Raw genomic sequence first — 18,860 nt, forward strand, 5'->3', positions numbered from 1 at the left:
CAAGGGCTTACTCCCTAAGATTTAACGTCTCATCCGGAGAACAGTATTGGGATTGGAGCTCATAGTTTATAGAGAACGGTGCACTCAATTTACTTTAGCGCTACACAGGTATGGGACCTGTTATTTTCCAGATAAGGGATCCTTCTGTAGTTTGGATCTCCATACCTTAAAAAAATTATTTAAACATTAAATAAACCCAATAAGATTGGTTTGCCTCCAATAATGATTAATTATATCTTAGTTTGGATCAAATACAAGGTACTGTTTTATTTGTATAAAGAAAAAGAAAATAATTTTTAAAATTGTCACGCACCACAGACTCACGTGACACAGCATGCAACTGTAAAGGCCTACGCAGTTCCTTGCTATCCTGTGCAGAACTCACATACTGTCACACCCAAACAGTCCCAACTTGCCAAAACTTAAAAGCTGCCACCACCGCGCTTAAAGGGGAAGGAAACCTAGTCGGCGCAAACCCCCCACCCCCCTCCTATTTGTTGCCTACCCGTCCCGCTGGGCAAATGCCCCTAACTTGTTACTTATCCTTCTGCGCAGGTCCAGTCCAGGGAGTTCACAGACGACATCTTCCACGCGATCTTCTTCCTGCTGTGAACGGCGTTTTGGCGCATGCGCAGTAGGATCATTTCGCCGGTACGATCTACTGCGCATGCGCCAAAAGTCACGCGCATGCGCAGTAGATCCGTACCGGCGAAATGATCCTACTGCGCATGCGCCGTTCAAAGCAGGAAGAAGATTGCGTGGAAGAAGATGTCGTCTGTGAACTTCCTGGACTGGACCTGCGCAGAAGGATAAGTAACAAGTTAGGGGCATTTGCCCAGCGGGACGGGTAGGCCAGGAGGGAGGAGGGAGGGTGCGCCGACTAGGTTTCCTTCCCCGTTAAGGGCTGCAAGCACCCAACTTTTGACACTCTGACACTTACTAGAGCCTTATCCCACTAAGCTTTCTAGCTAAGCACTATGACATTCACTCCAGCAGATAGGTTAAGGCAATCAACAGTCAACACAAAACTCCCACAACCGCAGACAAAGGATCAAGCTAACGCAACCTTCCTTCTAACTGGTAAGAGGGGTTAGCATACATTTGACATACACACTTCTCTTCAAAGGTTTGTTTAGAGCAGCAAAGACAAACTCTTTTAAATTGTAGATTTAATAGTCCAAAGTGGACAGTGCATAAAATATAAAAAGATCAGATACAATTACAAATAACATACAAGGCAGCAAAAAAGGGATAAAAATACAGAAACCTACATACATCACCTACGGAAGGATCTTATACGAGTCCTGTTCCGGGGGAACGGAAGAAATAACAACATATACCACCCAAAGCAGCTTGGTCCCCAAATCTTTCCAGTTGTCTGGACCCTTAATATCCAGGTTGGGAAGAGAGAGGTCACACCCCCATCCAATGAAAAAGGTGAGGGTGGGTCACCAATTTACAACTGGCTATTCTGGAGACATAGTTCTTTCAACCAGCCTAAACTATTTGTGGTTGTATAGCAAAATTACAAAACTATGAATATCGGGTAGGAAATTTAATTCTCTTTCCATAGAGACCAAATACCCCAAGACCAACACTTTTTATTCTGGCCTTATCAGAATATCAGGTAACTGGGAGGGATCATAATTATGTGGGCATGTTTGGACTCCTCAAGTCCTAGCTATAACGTAAGTAATGGGTGCAATGATTTATATCTGTATTAGATGATATTTAAGTTATGAGCATAAAACAATATTACCTTTAAATCTGCCTCGGGACAAGACCACTCCACTATAGCACAGGTATGATAATTGTGTTTTCAGTCCCCTAGCCAGACAGTCTGTCCTTATGACATTTAGTGGGTATTTGTGAATTACCCCCTACTGTGAGGTTTCCTCACAATGTGGATTCTAGAAGAAGGCTTATTGAATTGGCAGAAAGTGGAAAACCTAACCCTTTCTATGCTGGAAATTACTGTTCCTCATGACAAAAATGTTAAATTATTTGATTAAAATTGAGTCTATAGGAGATGGCCTTCCCGTAATTTTGAGATTTCTGAGTAACGGGTTTCCAGATAAAGGGTCCCATACCTGTATTAAAGTGCCAAGACAATTGAAGAACACCGCACCAAGGCATTTGATTCAGTTTGGCCAAATCCAGACAATCCTACAATTATGTCAAATTCCAGAATTCAGATTTTCTTATGAACCCAAGTTGGGAGAATATGATTTTATTTTTCAGCTTCTCTAACAAGGCCCTTTATTGTTGTAATATTTATTTTATATTTATTTTCCTGGTACTGCTTAACTGCATTTGTAATAAATTTGACTTATTTCTTTTTTTTTAATGATTTTTTTTTAATCTTTCAAGCTAATTGGTTCCATCCCTTTTACACATGCTTACTTGCTGAAGTTGTTGGTTGTTTTTTTAGTTACTGATCTGATGGTGTCATAGTTTGAGCAGCATATGGTTTGGGATGGATGTTCTGTGGCAGTGACATGTTTATAGTAAACTATGCCACCACCCCCCATCCCTTGAACATGGGGTTTTTAGTCACACACAAGAAATACTGAAATAGTGCATGCATTCCTACAAGTCCCTCCAGGCCTGGACTGGAAATCAGTGGGCAAATGCCAGAGGGGCTGCTGTAAGATGTCATAGACAGTCACTATGTATTGTGCTGGTGGGGGGCTGTTGGGTCTCTGTGTAGCTGAAATGCCAGGGCCTATTTTGACGCCCAGACCTGACTCCCTTTATACTACTGGCTTCCCGGGCAAGCAATTGGATCCGTTGTCATTCTACTTTTTTGTCATCCTAAATAATATCCATGTACAGGTTAAGGATCGTTTATCCACAATGCTTGCTATTTGAATATAGTTGGATCACCGTAAATCACAATAACAGTCCTTTAAGTTGAAATACATAGTAACATAGTAAGTTATGTTGAAAAAAAGATAGTTCCACCAGACTCCTAGTTGATCCAGAGGAAGGCTAAAAACCCCATTTGAAGCCTCTCCAATTTGCCTCAGAGGGGGAAAAATGTCTTCCTGACTCCAAGAGAGCAATCGGACCATTCCCTGAATCAGCTTATACTTTAAGCTATCTTCTATAACCCTGTTTTCCCTTGCTAAAAAGCCATCCAACCCCTTCTTAAAGCTATCTAATGTATCAGCCAGTACAACTAATTTAGTTAGACAATTTCATATCTTCACAGCTCTCACTGTAAAAAACCTTTCAGAATATTTTGACGGAACCTCTTTTTCTTCTAATCGGAATGGGTTCCCACATGTCAGCTGGAAGGACCTACTGTTATAGAAAGGATATTGTTCGATCCCCTTATATATTTATAAATAGTTATCATATTCCCCCTTAAGTGCCTCCAACTTGGCAAATCTTTCCTCATAGCTGAGGTTTTCTATACATTTTACCAGTTTAGTTGTCCTTCTCTGCACCCTCTCTAATTCAGTAATGTCCTGTTTGAGTGCAGGGCAGGCAAAGTATGGCACACACAAAGCGCATAGGGCAGGCAAAGTATGGCGCACACACAAGGAAAATAGGGCAGGCAGAATATGACATACACAAGGAGAATAGGACAGGCAAAATAGAGCAGGAGACAGGGAAACCTATCACTACTACTCTAAGATTAACAGTACATACAGTGACACAATGCCAGTGTTTAGGTATGAACAATATGGGCAAATTTAGTCTGGGTCTGACGTGTGAACAATACAGGGCTTTAGGCGTGTGAACAATTGAGGTGTGACAGGTGTGAACAATGCAGGGGGGATTACAAGTGTGAATCTTACTGTCTGAATTTGAGGTGCATACAGGGGCTGGTTAATCTCAGTACTCGGTAGCATTCACGGCAAACAGATTTCATGTGGGGGCCATGCTGGGGGGGGGGGTCGTTGGGCTGGATGTGGCCCACGGCCAGTAGTTGGACAGCACTGCTTTAGCAGATGTTAACAGCAGAATTACTTTCTGGTTTCAAGGACTGTGCAGCTGGGGTTCTGTGCCCACATTCTTTTCATCTCTATGACACTCTATGGCTAAAGTTTCCCTTTCCAAAATTATCCCTTTTCCTGCTGACGTTTCTTTGTTCCTGTACTATGAAAGTCTAAGAGCTGCCATACAGGCAAACAAGCAGTACCACATTCAGGTGTTTAAATCCTGCACCAGTCACTGTGGGAATTTTAGGTGGGAGTTTTGGGAGGCCCAGACCTTCCAAGGATCAGGTGGTGTAGCATAGCGGCTCAAAACCTATGGTGTAGCTCTTCTAGCCCAATTCTTTGTTGCGCTTTACTTTTTCTCTAATTAAACTAGAGCATAATCTGTAGTAAAAGCCGTGTGTCAGCTGATTAGTTGCCCATGTTTTGCATAATCAAAACTGTGTAGGAAAAGCAGTTACAAGGAAATGGGAGGTAAATTCTCAATGCCCATGCACAAAATATGATAGATTACTAACCCTCAGAAAAGGAATTCATACAAATACTCGCATGCTAATTGGAACCACAGGTACCTAGCAAGCGTCTGGAGCAAAATGAAAATACATCAAATGAAACGGCGCATTCCATCAATGCCTTAGTGAGACATGACTGGATCCAGATTTACTAAAATGATTACTAAAATCTTTGTTTTTCTTTTTTTCAGTTGTTTCAGTAGATTTGTCCCTTAACTTGTGTAGAAGTAAGATGTTTTTAAAGAGAAACTGTTTTCAAGTTCTTAATGCATTCGATCCCTAGCTCCATGCTGTAGGCAGCTGCCAGTCGGTATCCAGAGCTGTACAGAATGAATTGAGGGATGAGGCAAACCTGATAAAGCCCAAGCGCTAAACGTGCTCCACATACATGGTTTAGTCTGAGGGACTTTTGCAGAGTCGAGCCAACATGGATGAATTGGACACCGCAACGTAACTAGGGGGGCGGGCCCTGGCACGGGACGCGCAGCCGGGCCCCCCTCCGTACGCCCGGAACTGGCAGAATTCGTAGTGCGCGGGGGGGCGGGCCCTGGCCCAATCGCACCCCCTCTTCCCCCGGTAGTTACGCCACTGATTGGACAATCACATAATAATGCTCTAAGTACCATATTTTCTTGGAATGCGACTTTCCAAATGAAAGACGTCTGTATCTTGGGGAGATAGGTCTGCACAACTTGCAGTTAAGAGGTATGTAATCAAGGTACAAAGATTGGTAGGTGTAATGCAGGTATGGAATCTGTTATCTGGAACCCGATATCCAGAAAGCCGAATTACGAAACGGCTGTCTCCCATAGACTCCATGTTATCTGACTAAACCAAACTTTTAAAAAATGTTTACTTTTTCACCATCCCTGTTGTTAGCACTCGATGCCGAAAAGGCGTTCGATAGGGTAAATTGTCTGTACAATTGACAAGTACTACACAAATTTGCTATACCTGCCCCCTTGCTGACCGCTATCATGGCACTTTACTCAAACCGAACACCACAAGTTAACAACCAAGGTTTCACGTCGGACACCTTCTCCTTAACAAATGAGACTAGACAAGGCTCCCCCCATCCCCTCTCATCTATATCCTAAGCATGGTACCTTTAACCCAACAAATAGGGCAAGCCCAACACATGCAAGGCCTTAAAATTGGACCTACAAAACACAAAATTCTGCTATTTGCTGATGATGTGATCCTAATCCTACTACGGCACTACAAGAACTATTTACCATTCTATACGACTTGGAATCAACATCACAGCTACCCCAACGCTCTATATCAACAGAACTTTTCCTCAATATTATATGACACTCAACGAACTTCAAGCCTGGAAAACTAACTACGTGTTCTAGCTAGGAAGAATAAATGCAATAAAAATGCTGTACTCCCCAAAATATTATATAAGCTCCGAGCACTCCCTATACCATTAGGAAATACCTTCTTCCAACCACTGCAGAGACTCCTCATGTCATTTATCTGGGGCCCGACTAAGCCAAGGATTGCTAAAGACATTATGTATACAAACAGGAAAAGAGCAGGCCTGGCGTGCCCAAACCTACAAATCTACTACAGAGCAACACTGCTGAGCCAACTAGCAGACTGGCAACTTCTCCCAAATACAAAGAGTTGGTGGACCCAGAACACTGGTTTTACAAAAAAAACACATTTATGCTCACAAGACAAAAGACCACAGTCAAGCAAGAAACCACTGCCAATACCAATGAAAGCAACACAACAAGTTTGGCAAACTACAAAATCAACATAAACTCTGTTCCAGTTCCCAGTGGCCTTAGCCCCATTAATAAGGGGCTTAGAAGGGGCTATACAAGACTTAAACCTGACCACGTGGACTCAAGCAGGATTACAAACAATGGGTGACCTATACAACCAAGAAGGCTTCAAAACCTTCACAACAATTCAAAACAAGTATGGACTCCCCAATAACCAACTATACACATACCTGCGAATAAGACACTACCTCTAAGCCAATAAACTACTAGCAACTTCACCCCTTACACAGTTTGAGCAGAGATGCCTAAAACCCTCAAAAGAAAAAACTACAATGCAATGCCTTAATATCGAAATACAACAAGAACAATCTTCCTGCCCTGAAAGCTTGGGAACAGGATCTCCAAAGAAGCATAACCTGTGAGCAATCGGAAAACCTGTTCAGACAAAATTAGTACTCCACAAATTAGTACTCCAGAGCACTAAACCATCAAGAAACAACAATTAAACTGATGTACAGATGGTATTTTACCCCAGAGAGAATAAAAAAGGAATATCCAAATGCATCATGCAACACATGTTGGAGATGCCAAAAAGACATTGGAACACTATTCCACATCTGGTGGTCCTACCCAATATCAAAAAGCTTCTGAAATAGAGCACAAGCTCTAATTCAGGAATCCACTGAACAGACATACTAACTACAACCGGACCTAGCACTGCTAGGTGTCACAGATGCATAGGGGCAGATTTACTAAACTCGAGTGAATAGTTTGAATCCAAAACTATTCGAAGTAATTTTTTGGGTACTTCGACCATTCGAAGTAAAAATCGCTCGACCATTCGATAATCGAAGTACTGTCTCTTTAAAAAAATCCTTAGACTCAATACTTCGCCAAATAAAAGCTACAGAATTGAATGTTAGCCTATGGGGACATTGTAGATAGGTTTTGGGCACTTTTTATGATCGAATAAAAATCATTTGATCGGTCGCTTAAAATCATTCGAATCATTTCATTGTGCGATCGAATGATTATTATTCGATCGATCGAACCTTTTAAATTCCTTCCGATATTCGAATTAGAAGGATTTTACTTCGAGGGTCGAATTCGAGGGTTTTTTAACCCTCGAAATTCGACCCATGATAAATCTGCCCATAAATATTATATATCATCTGTGCCAGTAGAGCATAATTGCCAGGAACTGGAAAAAACACACCCTTCTGGATACAGAGACAATCCATGCAGAAGTGAAAAGGATTATAACTCATGAGCAGACATTCGCAGCATCTACGACAAGAAGCTGAAACAACAACACGACTACCATTAAACCTACTCACCTAGGACCTTGAAATATAGCACAGAGCTAACTGGGAAAAATACACCAAAGGCTCATGCCTGATATTGAATTGACAAATGTAGCACGCTATAATGTACATGTACAGGGCCTTCCTTTAAGTAAGGCGAAGCTCCAAATCTCTCCTACTGTATACTCTTTACTTCCCCCTCTTACTGTCCTTTGGTTTCCTTCATTATGTAATATGTTGAAAATGCAAAAATTAATTAAAAAAATGATTCCTTTTTTCTCTGTAATAATAAAACAGAACCTTGTACTTTTTTCTCTGTAATAATAAAACAGAACCTTGTACTTGATCCAAACGAAGATATAATTAATCCTTTTTGGGTTTATTCAATGTTTACAAAAGAAACAACACAGCTGGCTCTAATCCCTCCTGCAGTTTAGTAAAATTATCTAAAGCACAGAACAATTATCTGCACTTAAAAACATGGTGTCAAAAGCAATTGTAGTGCTATAGCTCACCCGATGGGAGAGATGACCAGGGTGTAAAAACCCCAGGTCCGACACTTTCGATTTCTCAGTTCAAATTCACATCATGTATATTAAAGTTAGCAATCAGCGCACTCACCGAATCCGGAAAATGGCCCAGGGTGCTGTGCCCCGAACCCGTAGCTTGAGGCGATAATTCAATCAAAGAGCGCAGGCACTCCTGTAGCCAGCCGGGGAGGTTAAAAAGAAGCTTTATTCCATTATGTTAAGTCACAAGTCCTAACGCATTTCGTATCATAGACACAAATTCTGACAAACCGCTATAAACTTTTAAACTAAATTAAAGGAAATGACGTCCAGATTAACCCTGCATAGGGTTTTTCTCCAGGCTCCCAATTAAAAACATTAACCCTTAACCAGTTAAAAAAACTTTTAAAACTGCAAAGAATATCATTAAACTTATGAATTTTTGAAATGTTTGATACTTAATGAAACATCAGAGGAGTTGCAGAAGGTCCAAACTCAAATGCTTATTCCATTAAATAATCATTTATAAGAAGGCAAAACTGTTACAAAATAAATACAAAATGAAATTAAATTGACAACATTTACTTAATCAAACCTTTAAATGCGTAAACCGAGCAATATAAGCAATTTAAACATTGTGAGCCCTTAGTCTTATTTGTATTTTATTTTGCGCTTGATATTCCTCATTAATTGTTAAATATCTTAAAACAAGTATTAAAGAACTCCTTAAAACGCAAAAAATATATTTACTGCATACGGGATGATTTTTGTGTGTTAACATATTACTTTCTTGAGGATTTACTTATTTTAATTTAATTCATTTTAATTCATTTTAATTCATTATAATCCATTTTTGATTCTTCAATTTAATATAATGCTTCAACACACAGAAGTCTCAATACCGAAATGAATAAGGAAATAATTAATTAATCCAAGCAAGCTTTAAACTTTATCATAAACTAATACAAAACAGATCTCCATAACACAGTTTATACATGGTACGATGAGAGGAAATATAACACGAACTGGCGATATGAATGAATTTTTTTTTTTGACACTGCTTAAGGGCTATTCCACACGGGGAGATAGCGACGCGTTTGCGGTCGCGGCGACAAAGCGCCGCGCCAGTCGCCGCGACCGGCGCAGGCGACGGTTTTGTATGGGCGCCTATGTAAAAACGCCTGTGCTAACCACACGAGGCGATGCGCTTTTCAACAGTCGCCTGAAAATGCCTCGCCAGGCTTTTTCAGGCGACTGTTGAAAAGCGCATCGAAAAGAGGCGTGAATGCAAACAAAGGGGAAGTCATCAGGGCACAAAGTCAAAAAAGGGGGGGGGTTGAATCAAATCAAAAAAAGGGAATCACAGAAGGGGAATCAAAAAGGGGGAATTATTCCCCCGATCACCTTCTTCAACGTTTAATGAAAGTATACAGGCGCTCGGCCCAAAGGAATGTATTTACGTTTAATTTAAATTCCACTCTTCTCAAAACCCTAGAGATTATTATAATTCCTGTCGACTAGTGGGATCTTATCCCTTTCAAATACAGCAAGCCGCATCAAACTGAAGATTTAATCCTTTCGGCTGCCGGGTATCTAGGGTAACAATCCAGTAAGCCTCTCTATGCAACAGCCGTGACATCTTATCACCACCTCTTGATGATTGGTAGATCTTCTCTATCCCCTGGATCTTTAAACAGTTTACCCTATGCAGGGTTAATCCGGACGTCATTTCCTTTAATTTAGTTTAAAAGATTGTAGCGGTTTGTCAGAATTTGTGCCTATGATTACGTATCCATTGATATGAAACGCGTTAGGACATGTGACTTTTAACCTGATGGAATAAAGCTTCTTTTTAACCTCACCGGCTGGCTGTAGGAGTGCGTGCGCTTTCTTTGATTTATTTAATGTTTACATGATTTTCTAGTAGGATTAAGGTGGAAAGATCCATTAACCCGGAAAACCCCAGATCCTGAGCATTCTGTATAACCGGTCCATAACTGTAACTTAAAGCAATCATTCAGCAAGTAGTATTCCCTGGTCAAAGCTATCATCGTATTGGTTGTTTGGGGTTATTGTACCTGAGTTACAGTGCTTTCTATTATGGATCAGGAATAGACTTTGGAGACAATTTCATACCTCCCGAAAAGGCACAGCAATACATCTCTACATGTCATACGCCTTGCCAGTATTTCAGTAGCTATCTGGTTGGCCACCCCAGGAGGGCACAGAGCTGTGCAAAGGTCAAGTTGAAGGTTAATTATAATGATATTTGGGGTGAAAACCTATTTACTACAATAGATATTTTGGGAGCTGTGGCCAAATTACCGTATTTTAATATATCTCTAACCTTATTATAAGCCAAGGGGTCCTTTACCAAATGCTGGACCTCAAAGTGAGGCTTGAACTGAAAGGATCAGAAAATCCACTGTTCTGTGCTATTAGGTCTGAACCTAGGGTGTTCTTACGCTTGACCTGTTATCCAGAATGCTTGGGAATGGAGATTTTCAGATAACAGATCTTTCCATAAATTGGATCTTCGTACCTTAAATCTAAAGGAAATCATGTAAACATTAAATAAACCCAATAGGCTGGTTCCGATTCCAATAAGGATTAATTATATCTTAGTTGGGATCAAGTACAAGGTCTTATTAGTACAGAGAAAAAGGAAATCATTTTTAAATATCTGGATTATGTGGATAAAGTGGAGTCTATGGGAGATGGCCTTTTGGTAATTCGGATCTTTCTGATAACGGATCCCATACCTGTATTGTATACATTGATTTAGTGCTTACCATGCCATGATTATTTGATTTGCAATGCTAAATTTTGCCAGTAAGTATTCAGAGTGACATCTGGAAGTGCAGAATCCATGTTGCTGGCACTGCGGTACCTTAATGACACCTTTTCGTAAAAAGTTGGGACGCTCTGTAAAATGTAAATTTAAAAGAGAATGGGATAATTTGCAAGTCATTTAACCCCTATATTTATTTGCAATTCATACAATGTTAAAACCGAGTAATATTACTATCTTCTGAATACTATATGAATAGGAAACCATCTGATACAGAAACACTGCCACCTGCTCTGGTCCCAAGCTCATTTAAGATGGACTGAGGCAAAGTTGAAAGCCATCCTGAGGTCTGACCAATCCAAATGTTAGATTATTTTTGTCATGAACATACCCCCAGCTAAAGAGAAGAACCATCTGACTTTATCCGCATACAGTTCAAAAGCAGACAGCATCCGTGATGGTATGAGGGTGTATTAGTGCACATGGTATGGGGAGCTTGCAAATCTGGAAAGTCGCCGTAAATGCATTGAAAGCATTTGGCGCATTATGAAAATAAAGGAACAGTAACACCAAAAAATGAGTGTTTTAAAGAAATGAAAAAATCATGTAGTGTTGCCCTCCACTGGTACAACTGATCTGTTTGCTTCAGAAACACTGCTATAGTTCATATAAACAAGCTGCTGAGTAGCAATGGTGGAAATTGAAAAAAGTCTATATGGCACAGGATATATAATGGATAACAGATAACATTGTGTTCTACAGAGCTTATCTTCTATGTAACTTGAGCCTTTTCTCCTTTGAATAGCTGCCCCATTGCTACACAGCAGTCTATTTATATTAACAATTGTAGTGTTTCTGAAGCAAACACACCAGTTTTACTAGTGCAGGGCAACACTGCATTATATTTTTATTACTTTAAAAAATTTCATATTTTGATGTTATATTTTGTGGTCCTTTAAATATATGACAAAGGAGAAAATTTCTCAGTTTATCTGATATGATGTCTTTGTACTATCTGCAATTAGATATAGGGCAATAATTTGCAAAACATCCCATTTTCTTTTTATGTTTTACATGGTGTCCCAACGTTTTTGGAAATTGGTTTGTATAATCGAATACAGACATCAATACAGAGAGACTTAAAGGTCAGCACTCCCACCCCCAAAATCTGGTATGGTGGTTCTGTAAGTGTTGCTGGTTGTTTTCAGTCATGAGGGTTGATGGGAAAGGGGAGTTTCCAGCTGATTTAAGTGACTTTTAGATATGAACATTAGAGTAGGTCATTTTTGATAATCACAGTCATACATAGGGGAGGAACTTACTTTAAACACATTAATACGACCCAAAGATCATTAATCTTAACTGTTGGTCTCGCTTTACTTGTTTTATGAAACAAGTTAAATTTGCCATGCTTTTTTTTTTTTATTTATTTGTTCAGATTTACGGGCAGATTAATCAATGGTTAAATTGTAAATTAGAATTTCTGGGTGTCAAAATTCACACATTAAAAGTTCAATCCCCCTATTCGAATGTAAATTCCAATGTCAGATTTCTCACACTTCGACCATGAAAACAGTCCTAATTCGAATATTTGCCACCTAAAACCTGCCGGTTCATTTACAAGTCAATGGCAGAGGTCGGTTGAACAATTTGGAGATGTTAATAGCCTTCCTGTTAGCCTTCAAGTTTTTTTTTTTTCAGGAGAAAAACTGTTCGTAAGAATTGAATATGATTCGAATTTTCTTGTCGGAACCATTCGATCGAATATTAGATATTCAAATTTTTTCTTAAATAATCTCCCATTCGAACTGCATTAAAATAAATTCACATGAATTCGAAATTAGACCTTTGGTAAATGGGCCTCTTAATGTAATGTAAATTCACAAGAGTTTCTACATAGGGATATTGAATGCAGCCCAGTCAGTGTAAGAAGATTTGAAACCTTTTAGTAATCCATGTATTTCCCATCATTTTACAGGTCCGGGGCCAGCCAAAAACAAGAAAAAAGGTAAGTTCTAAGAATTTGCAATTTTTGGTAGACCTCTCCAGAAGTGACACCTACTGAAAGGAATATCAAATGTACCTGGAGCCCACCAGCAAACCTCACCCTAGGGGCCCACCACCCAGTGCTGGCTGAATTTTATAGTTCCAACACTATAAAATTTATATAAAAGTTATATATGAATTGTGTGTACACGTTCAGTGTTTAATAAAATTTATTGGAGTGGCAATTTAATGAAATAATAATATATAGTAAAACATCATTTTATAGCACTACAGGTAGAGGAGATCTACCTTTCTGAATACTGGGAACCCAATATCTGTAGAGCTTTGAATTATGGAAAGGTCATCTCCTGTCGGGTCCATGTTAAGCAAATAATTAAAATAATTTTGTCTCTCTGTAATAATAATAATAGCTTGTACCTGATGGCAACTAAGCTGCGTAGATCCATATCGGTGGCAAAACAATCCTATTGTGGGTTTTTTTTATGTTTAGATTTTTTTTTAGTATCCTTAAGGTAAAATGATCTAAATTATGGAAAAAAAGCCTTATCTAGGAAAACCCAAAGTATTCCAGATAATATATCCCATAGCTGTACTACATACCTCCCAACATTTTTGCAATAAAGAGGGACCACGCCCATTTTTGTGGCCACACACCCTAATTACCATGTTCATTTTACAAAATTTGGCAGGTTATGAAAGTTTGAACATGTTTCTGTTTTGTTTTTTTCAGTTATTACAGTTTTGTTAATGAAGGTGAATTGCCCTTTAAGCCGTGAGTCTAACTTTTCCCAAGGGACCTCCTTATCAAAATAGTTTTTACTTATTTGCATATCTCAAAATTGTTACAAAAGTATTTTAGCTGCACTTGGTGGCTGTTCTGGGCTCTCTGCCAAAAGCCAATTAAGTTAGAAACTTTGTATCTTTTTCTGGCTGTTCAGTGCAGGGAAAGTCTGGACTTTTCAGTACAAACGCGGGATTGCGGGTTGAGCTGTCAAAAGTGGGACTGTCCCGCTGAAAACAGGACAGTTGTGAGGTATGAGTTTGACTCATTACCCCCCAGGTTTTGTTATACACAGGATATGTATATAAACACATTGCATAAAAGACATATCCCTGGCATCTTTCAGCTCATTCCATCCAGCCATCAAATCGTAGTGCATCACGGTGCATAATGTATACACTTCTGATCACAACAGAAAGACTCACAAAATACATTGCCAATACTTATGTTAGTGCAGAGTACAGTACTTGAATTTTTTTAATGGAATGATGTTTATAAACTCTGTGAGTATGGAAATACCTTTGCACTGCAACCCTTTGTGTACAGGAACACACTGATTTTTTTTTCCTCTGCACTGTGTGTTGCCAGACAGATTTGAGTGGTTTGTTGGTTGTGTTCTGGGCTGATTGGGGACTTGGCCAGGAGCCCTATTTAGTTCTACTGTACTGATAAACCAGGCCCCCATGGCTGGAACTCCTCCAGTCATGTTGGGTCACAAGCATGCACATAATGAGTTTATTATACCCATTTGTGTGTCCTGATGTGACAAATCACTCTATAGGTTGCTTTTCAACATAAAATAATCTTTATTTTCCTATGTGGTGTGCGGGGTCTGCTCTTCTAGTAGGGAAACACGTTTTTAGATGATCGGTGCCTATTAAAGGGGTGCTTCAACTTTAAGCTAACTTTTAGTATGTTAATAGAGTGGCTAATTCTAAACAACTATTCAGTTGGCCTTAATTTTTTCTTTTCTATATATTTTTTTAATTATCTGCCTTCTTCTGATGCTTTCCAGCTTTCAAATGGGGGTCACTGACCCTATCTTTAAAAGGAATGCTCCGTAAGGCTGCCTACAAATGTATTGCTATTGCAAATTTTTATTTATCTTTATATTCAAGTCCAGGTTTGGCACGGGTCTGCCCCGCTGCACCCGCACAGGACTCTAAAGCACATATGCACTGGGATGTTGGGGGGGGTGTTCGCTAGTGGGTGAGGGTGGTGGGCCATTAAGGTGCTGGCTCTGGTGGCCCTGGACACCCCAGTCAAATGGGGGGTCATTCACAGCACATGGTTGATAGGGTAGCAACCGGATTGCTGAAACTGCAGACTGGAGAGCTGCTGAATAAAACTCTATAAATAACTCAAACACAACAAATATTTAAAAAAATTAAAAACATTGCTATTTGTCTCGGAATATCACTCTCTACATCAGGGGGTCCCCAACTTTTTTAACCCATGAGCCACATACAAATGTAAAAAGAGTTGGGGAGCAACACGAGCATGAAAAAGTTCCTTGGGTCGCCAAATAAGGGCTATGATTGGCTATTTGGTAGTCCCTATGTGGACTGCCATTCTACAAGAGGCTCTACTTGGCACTATACTTAATTGTTGCTCGCAAGCTACTGGTTGGGCATCATTGCTCTACATCATACTAAAAGTTAACTCATTGGTGAACAACCCCTTTAACGCTGAATGCTGTCAAGCATATATTTTGTAATGCTGCATTTTTAGGTAAATAGCTGCTTTCTAAGGAATTTGGTCAAATTTTTGGTGCAGCTAAATAAATATCAAAGCTATATAAATCAACCCCACGCACCTTATTTTAGGAAAGTTCTAAACAGAAAAATCTGTGCAAAGCAAGGAATGGTAAGCTAGTAAATTCCTGTTGCCTATCTGGAAATCATTTCCTTGTAGTTGATGTATGAGATTTCTGCCCCAGCTACTAATTATTTGAGTTTGTATCAGGAAAGGGTTCCAACGCTGTTTTACAAGACAGATGCAGCTCATTTAAATAGATGGATACAGCATTTAAGGATATGGTTATATGAAAAAAAAAGTCACCTATTGTGAGTCATCCATGAATAATGTTTGCCTGCTGGCTCCTCACAAAAAAATAGGAAATACCCAGTCTTTTGTGTCTATTAACTAAACATCTATAAAGCTACTGGTATCCTATTTTATTGCAGATTGTCTAAATAAACTTCTTAGGGCCGTGTTACATAGGGGTGATTGTGGGCCACTGTGGTTTACAGCAGAATAAGACATTAATAGAACAAACAGAGGGTCATTACAATAATGAAAGCAAAGGACAGTTACAAAAAAAATTAAGAGCTTAGTATCAAATAGACAAGAGGATGGCTGTCCCTGTCCCATAGAGCATACGATCTAAATGGGTTCTGAAGTTCCTTCTTACCCAAAAAGATGTGCAGCCACATTTTCAAATGAGCAATTCCCTGTGATGGGCATTATTAGTGCATTCTCACAGAGGGTAATTGGGGGTGTTTTGAGGGCACATTTTTAACAAGGTAGTAAAACCACCTCTTCATTGCCTTTAAGGGAGTAGTTCACCGTTTAGTTAACTTTTAGTATGTTATAAAATGGCCAATTCTAAGCAACTTTTCAATTAGTTGTCATTTGTTTTTTATAGTGTTTGAAAGCTGGAAAGAGTTAGAAGACGGCAAATAATTCAAATGGGGGTCACTAGGGTTGCCGGGGCAGGTATTATAAATTTTCCGGCAATGTAGATGCCGGTAATTTGTAATACCCTTAAAAAAAAGCCCTTGGCCTGCCCCCAATTCGCTCAGAACTTAACTTTTTTTTTCAGCCTCCGACCCCTTTTGCATCACGGTCCGCCCCTTTTTGTTCCCCCCACCAGCCGGTAAAATTTTTAAGAAAAGGTGGCAACCCTAGGGGTCACTGACCCATTCAAAAAAACAAATGTTCTGTTATTGCTACTTTAATTTTTTATCTTTCTAGTCAGACCTCTCCTATTCATATTCCAGTCTCTTGTTCAAAATCAATGTATGGTTGCTAGGGTAATGTTGGCCCTTGCAACCAAATTGCTGAAATTGTACACTGGAGAGCTGCTGAATATAGAGCTTAATGACTCAAAAGCCACAGATAATAAAAAGGGAAACCAATTGCAGATTGTCTTAGAATATCACTGTCTACACTCTACATCATACTACAAGTTAATGCAAAGACCCTTTTAAGGCCAGGCTCAAAGCTGAAGGAGTATATGACAGGAGAGCTCAGATAAGAGAGATCTAGCTAATGCCTAGGCAATACCATTCTTAAAGGACAGTAACATAAAAAAAAAAAAATTGAAAATTCGTTAATATACAATAAAAAAAACACCAACACAAATTAAATTTTAAAATAGCAAAGCCTTTATTAAAAAATAACTTGCAGAAAGTCCACTTCCTGTCCTCTTCAGAAATGGCGAAAAGGCGACCATCCATCCTGCAGCAATCGATTTCTCCTCCCTGGCTTTTCAAGTGACAGCATGCGGCTTCTTCTCCTCCTTGATTCGGGGCCCAGCAGATTCTCGATGAAGAAAGAAGACACCCTGGCTTCCGTGGGTTCGCTGTTGTGCAGGAGCAAGGAAGGGACACTGTTGTGCAGGAGCATGGCTGTCTGCTCAGGGGCAGCCATACGCAGGAACAGAGTCTCCCCCGTGAAGGAACATAGTTTAAATTTCTGGGGAGGCTGCGGTGCATTCCAGAGCTGCTTATAGAGCATTGTGCGCAGCTTCCCCATCGGCGGCTCCTCGTCAGAGCTGGGGAAGGGGACAGAGGGGAGGGCTGGGGATTTCCCTTGTGCCTTTAGAGACTTCGTTCCCGCATATGGCTGCCCCTGAGCAGACAGCCATGCTCCTGCACAACAGCGACCCTTCCTTGCTCCTGCACAACAGCGAACGCACGGAAGCCAGGGTGTCTTCTTTCTTCATCGTGAATCTGCTGGGCCCCAAATCAAGGAGGAGAAGAAGCCGCATGCTGTCACTAAAATAGCCAGGGAGGAGAAATTGATTGCTGCAGGATGGATGGTAGCCTTTTCGCCATTTCTGAAGAGGATAGGAAGTGGACTTTCTGTAAGTTATTTTTTAATAAAGGCTTTGTTATTTTAAAATTTAATTTGTGTTGGTGTTTTGTTTTTTGTTGTATATTAACGAATTTTCAAAAAAAAATTTTTTTATGTTACTGGTCCTTTAATGGGGGTCATTTATAAACATTGGGCAAATTTGCTCCTGAGCAGTAACCCATGGCAATTAATCAGATCATTGCTTTCAGTGTGAGCTAATGGTCCATATGTAGAAAACCCATTCCTCCTGAATTTTTTTTGTAAAAGCCTGATTGCTTTTGTTGTCCTCAGGTAAGAAGATTGGTCCTCCAGGGCCAATAGGTCCACCAGGATCCACAGGGTCACCTGGACCACCAGGACCTCCAGGAATACCAGGTATCCCTGGAATACCAGGCACAGCAGTGATGGGTCCACCAGGGCCTCCCGGACCACCAGGGCCTCAAGGTCCCCCTGGAATTCAGGGTCCAACAGGTATGTTTTTGACTAAACAATATATGGCTGGAAATTTAGGAAATGGCTGCTTTCTTATTGAACTTTTTATTTGTTCTCTTCAGGTGCTACTGACAGAGCAGGACCTAGAGAGACCCAGGTATGTAACATACTTAATAAAGGAAATGCACCTGTTTTCTGGTGCTAAAGGAGAAGGAAAGGCATCGTAAACTTGGGGGTGCCAAATGTTAGGCACCCCCAAGTGATTGCATTGACTTACCTGAAACCCGGGGTTATACCAGTGAGCACCTCGGAGCGATCCACTTCGCAGTTTAACGAAATAGGAGGATGGTTATTTACTAAAATCCGAATTTCTCTCATTATTTTAATTAAAAAAACACAACTAAACTCCCATACCCGATTTGACCTTATTTATTATTTAAAAAGCTAGAATTAATCGTTCGGAGGAAAACCGGAAAGAATCGTACAAAATCGTATTGTACGTGTGATCGGATTTTCGTGCTAAACCCAGAGAAGACCACAATAACTTACTAAATAACCCTCTACGAAAACAAAAGCAAACATCTGATTGGTTGCTATAGGCAGCATCATAGGCAACATCACTGGTGATGTATTCCTCCACTGTTTTATACAGCATGATAATTATTAGAGTGTCAATGATGCTGAATTGTGACTGTAATAACCACAACCTCATCTATAGTTCTATTTCTGGATAAATTGCTGATGCACAGTATTTCATAACC

At 40.0% G+C, this 18,860-nt stretch overlaps 1 protein-coding gene across 4 annotated transcripts in view; it reads left to right on the plus strand.

Moving 5' to 3' along the window:
- Window positions 1-18,860, plus strand: part of LOC108698311 (ectodysplasin-A) — an 87,159-nt gene that overhangs the window by 57,520 nt on the left and 10,779 nt on the right. For all 4 annotated transcript variants that reach the window (XM_018229707.2, XM_018229705.2, XM_018229706.2 and 1 more), the window contains exons 3-5: window positions 12,778-12,807; window positions 17,959-18,138; window positions 18,222-18,256. In XM_018229707.2, coding sequence (XP_018085196.1) covers window positions 12,778-12,807; window positions 17,959-18,138; window positions 18,222-18,256 — 245 coding nt within the window. The remainder of the gene's footprint in view (window positions 1-12,777; window positions 12,808-17,958; window positions 18,139-18,221; window positions 18,257-18,860) is intronic.

This window comes from Xenopus laevis, chromosome 8L (assembly GCF_017654675.1).
Source record: "Xenopus laevis strain J_2021 chromosome 8L, Xenopus_laevis_v10.1, whole genome shotgun sequence".
Classification (NCBI taxonomy): Eukaryota; Metazoa; Chordata; class Amphibia; order Anura; family Pipidae; genus Xenopus; species Xenopus laevis.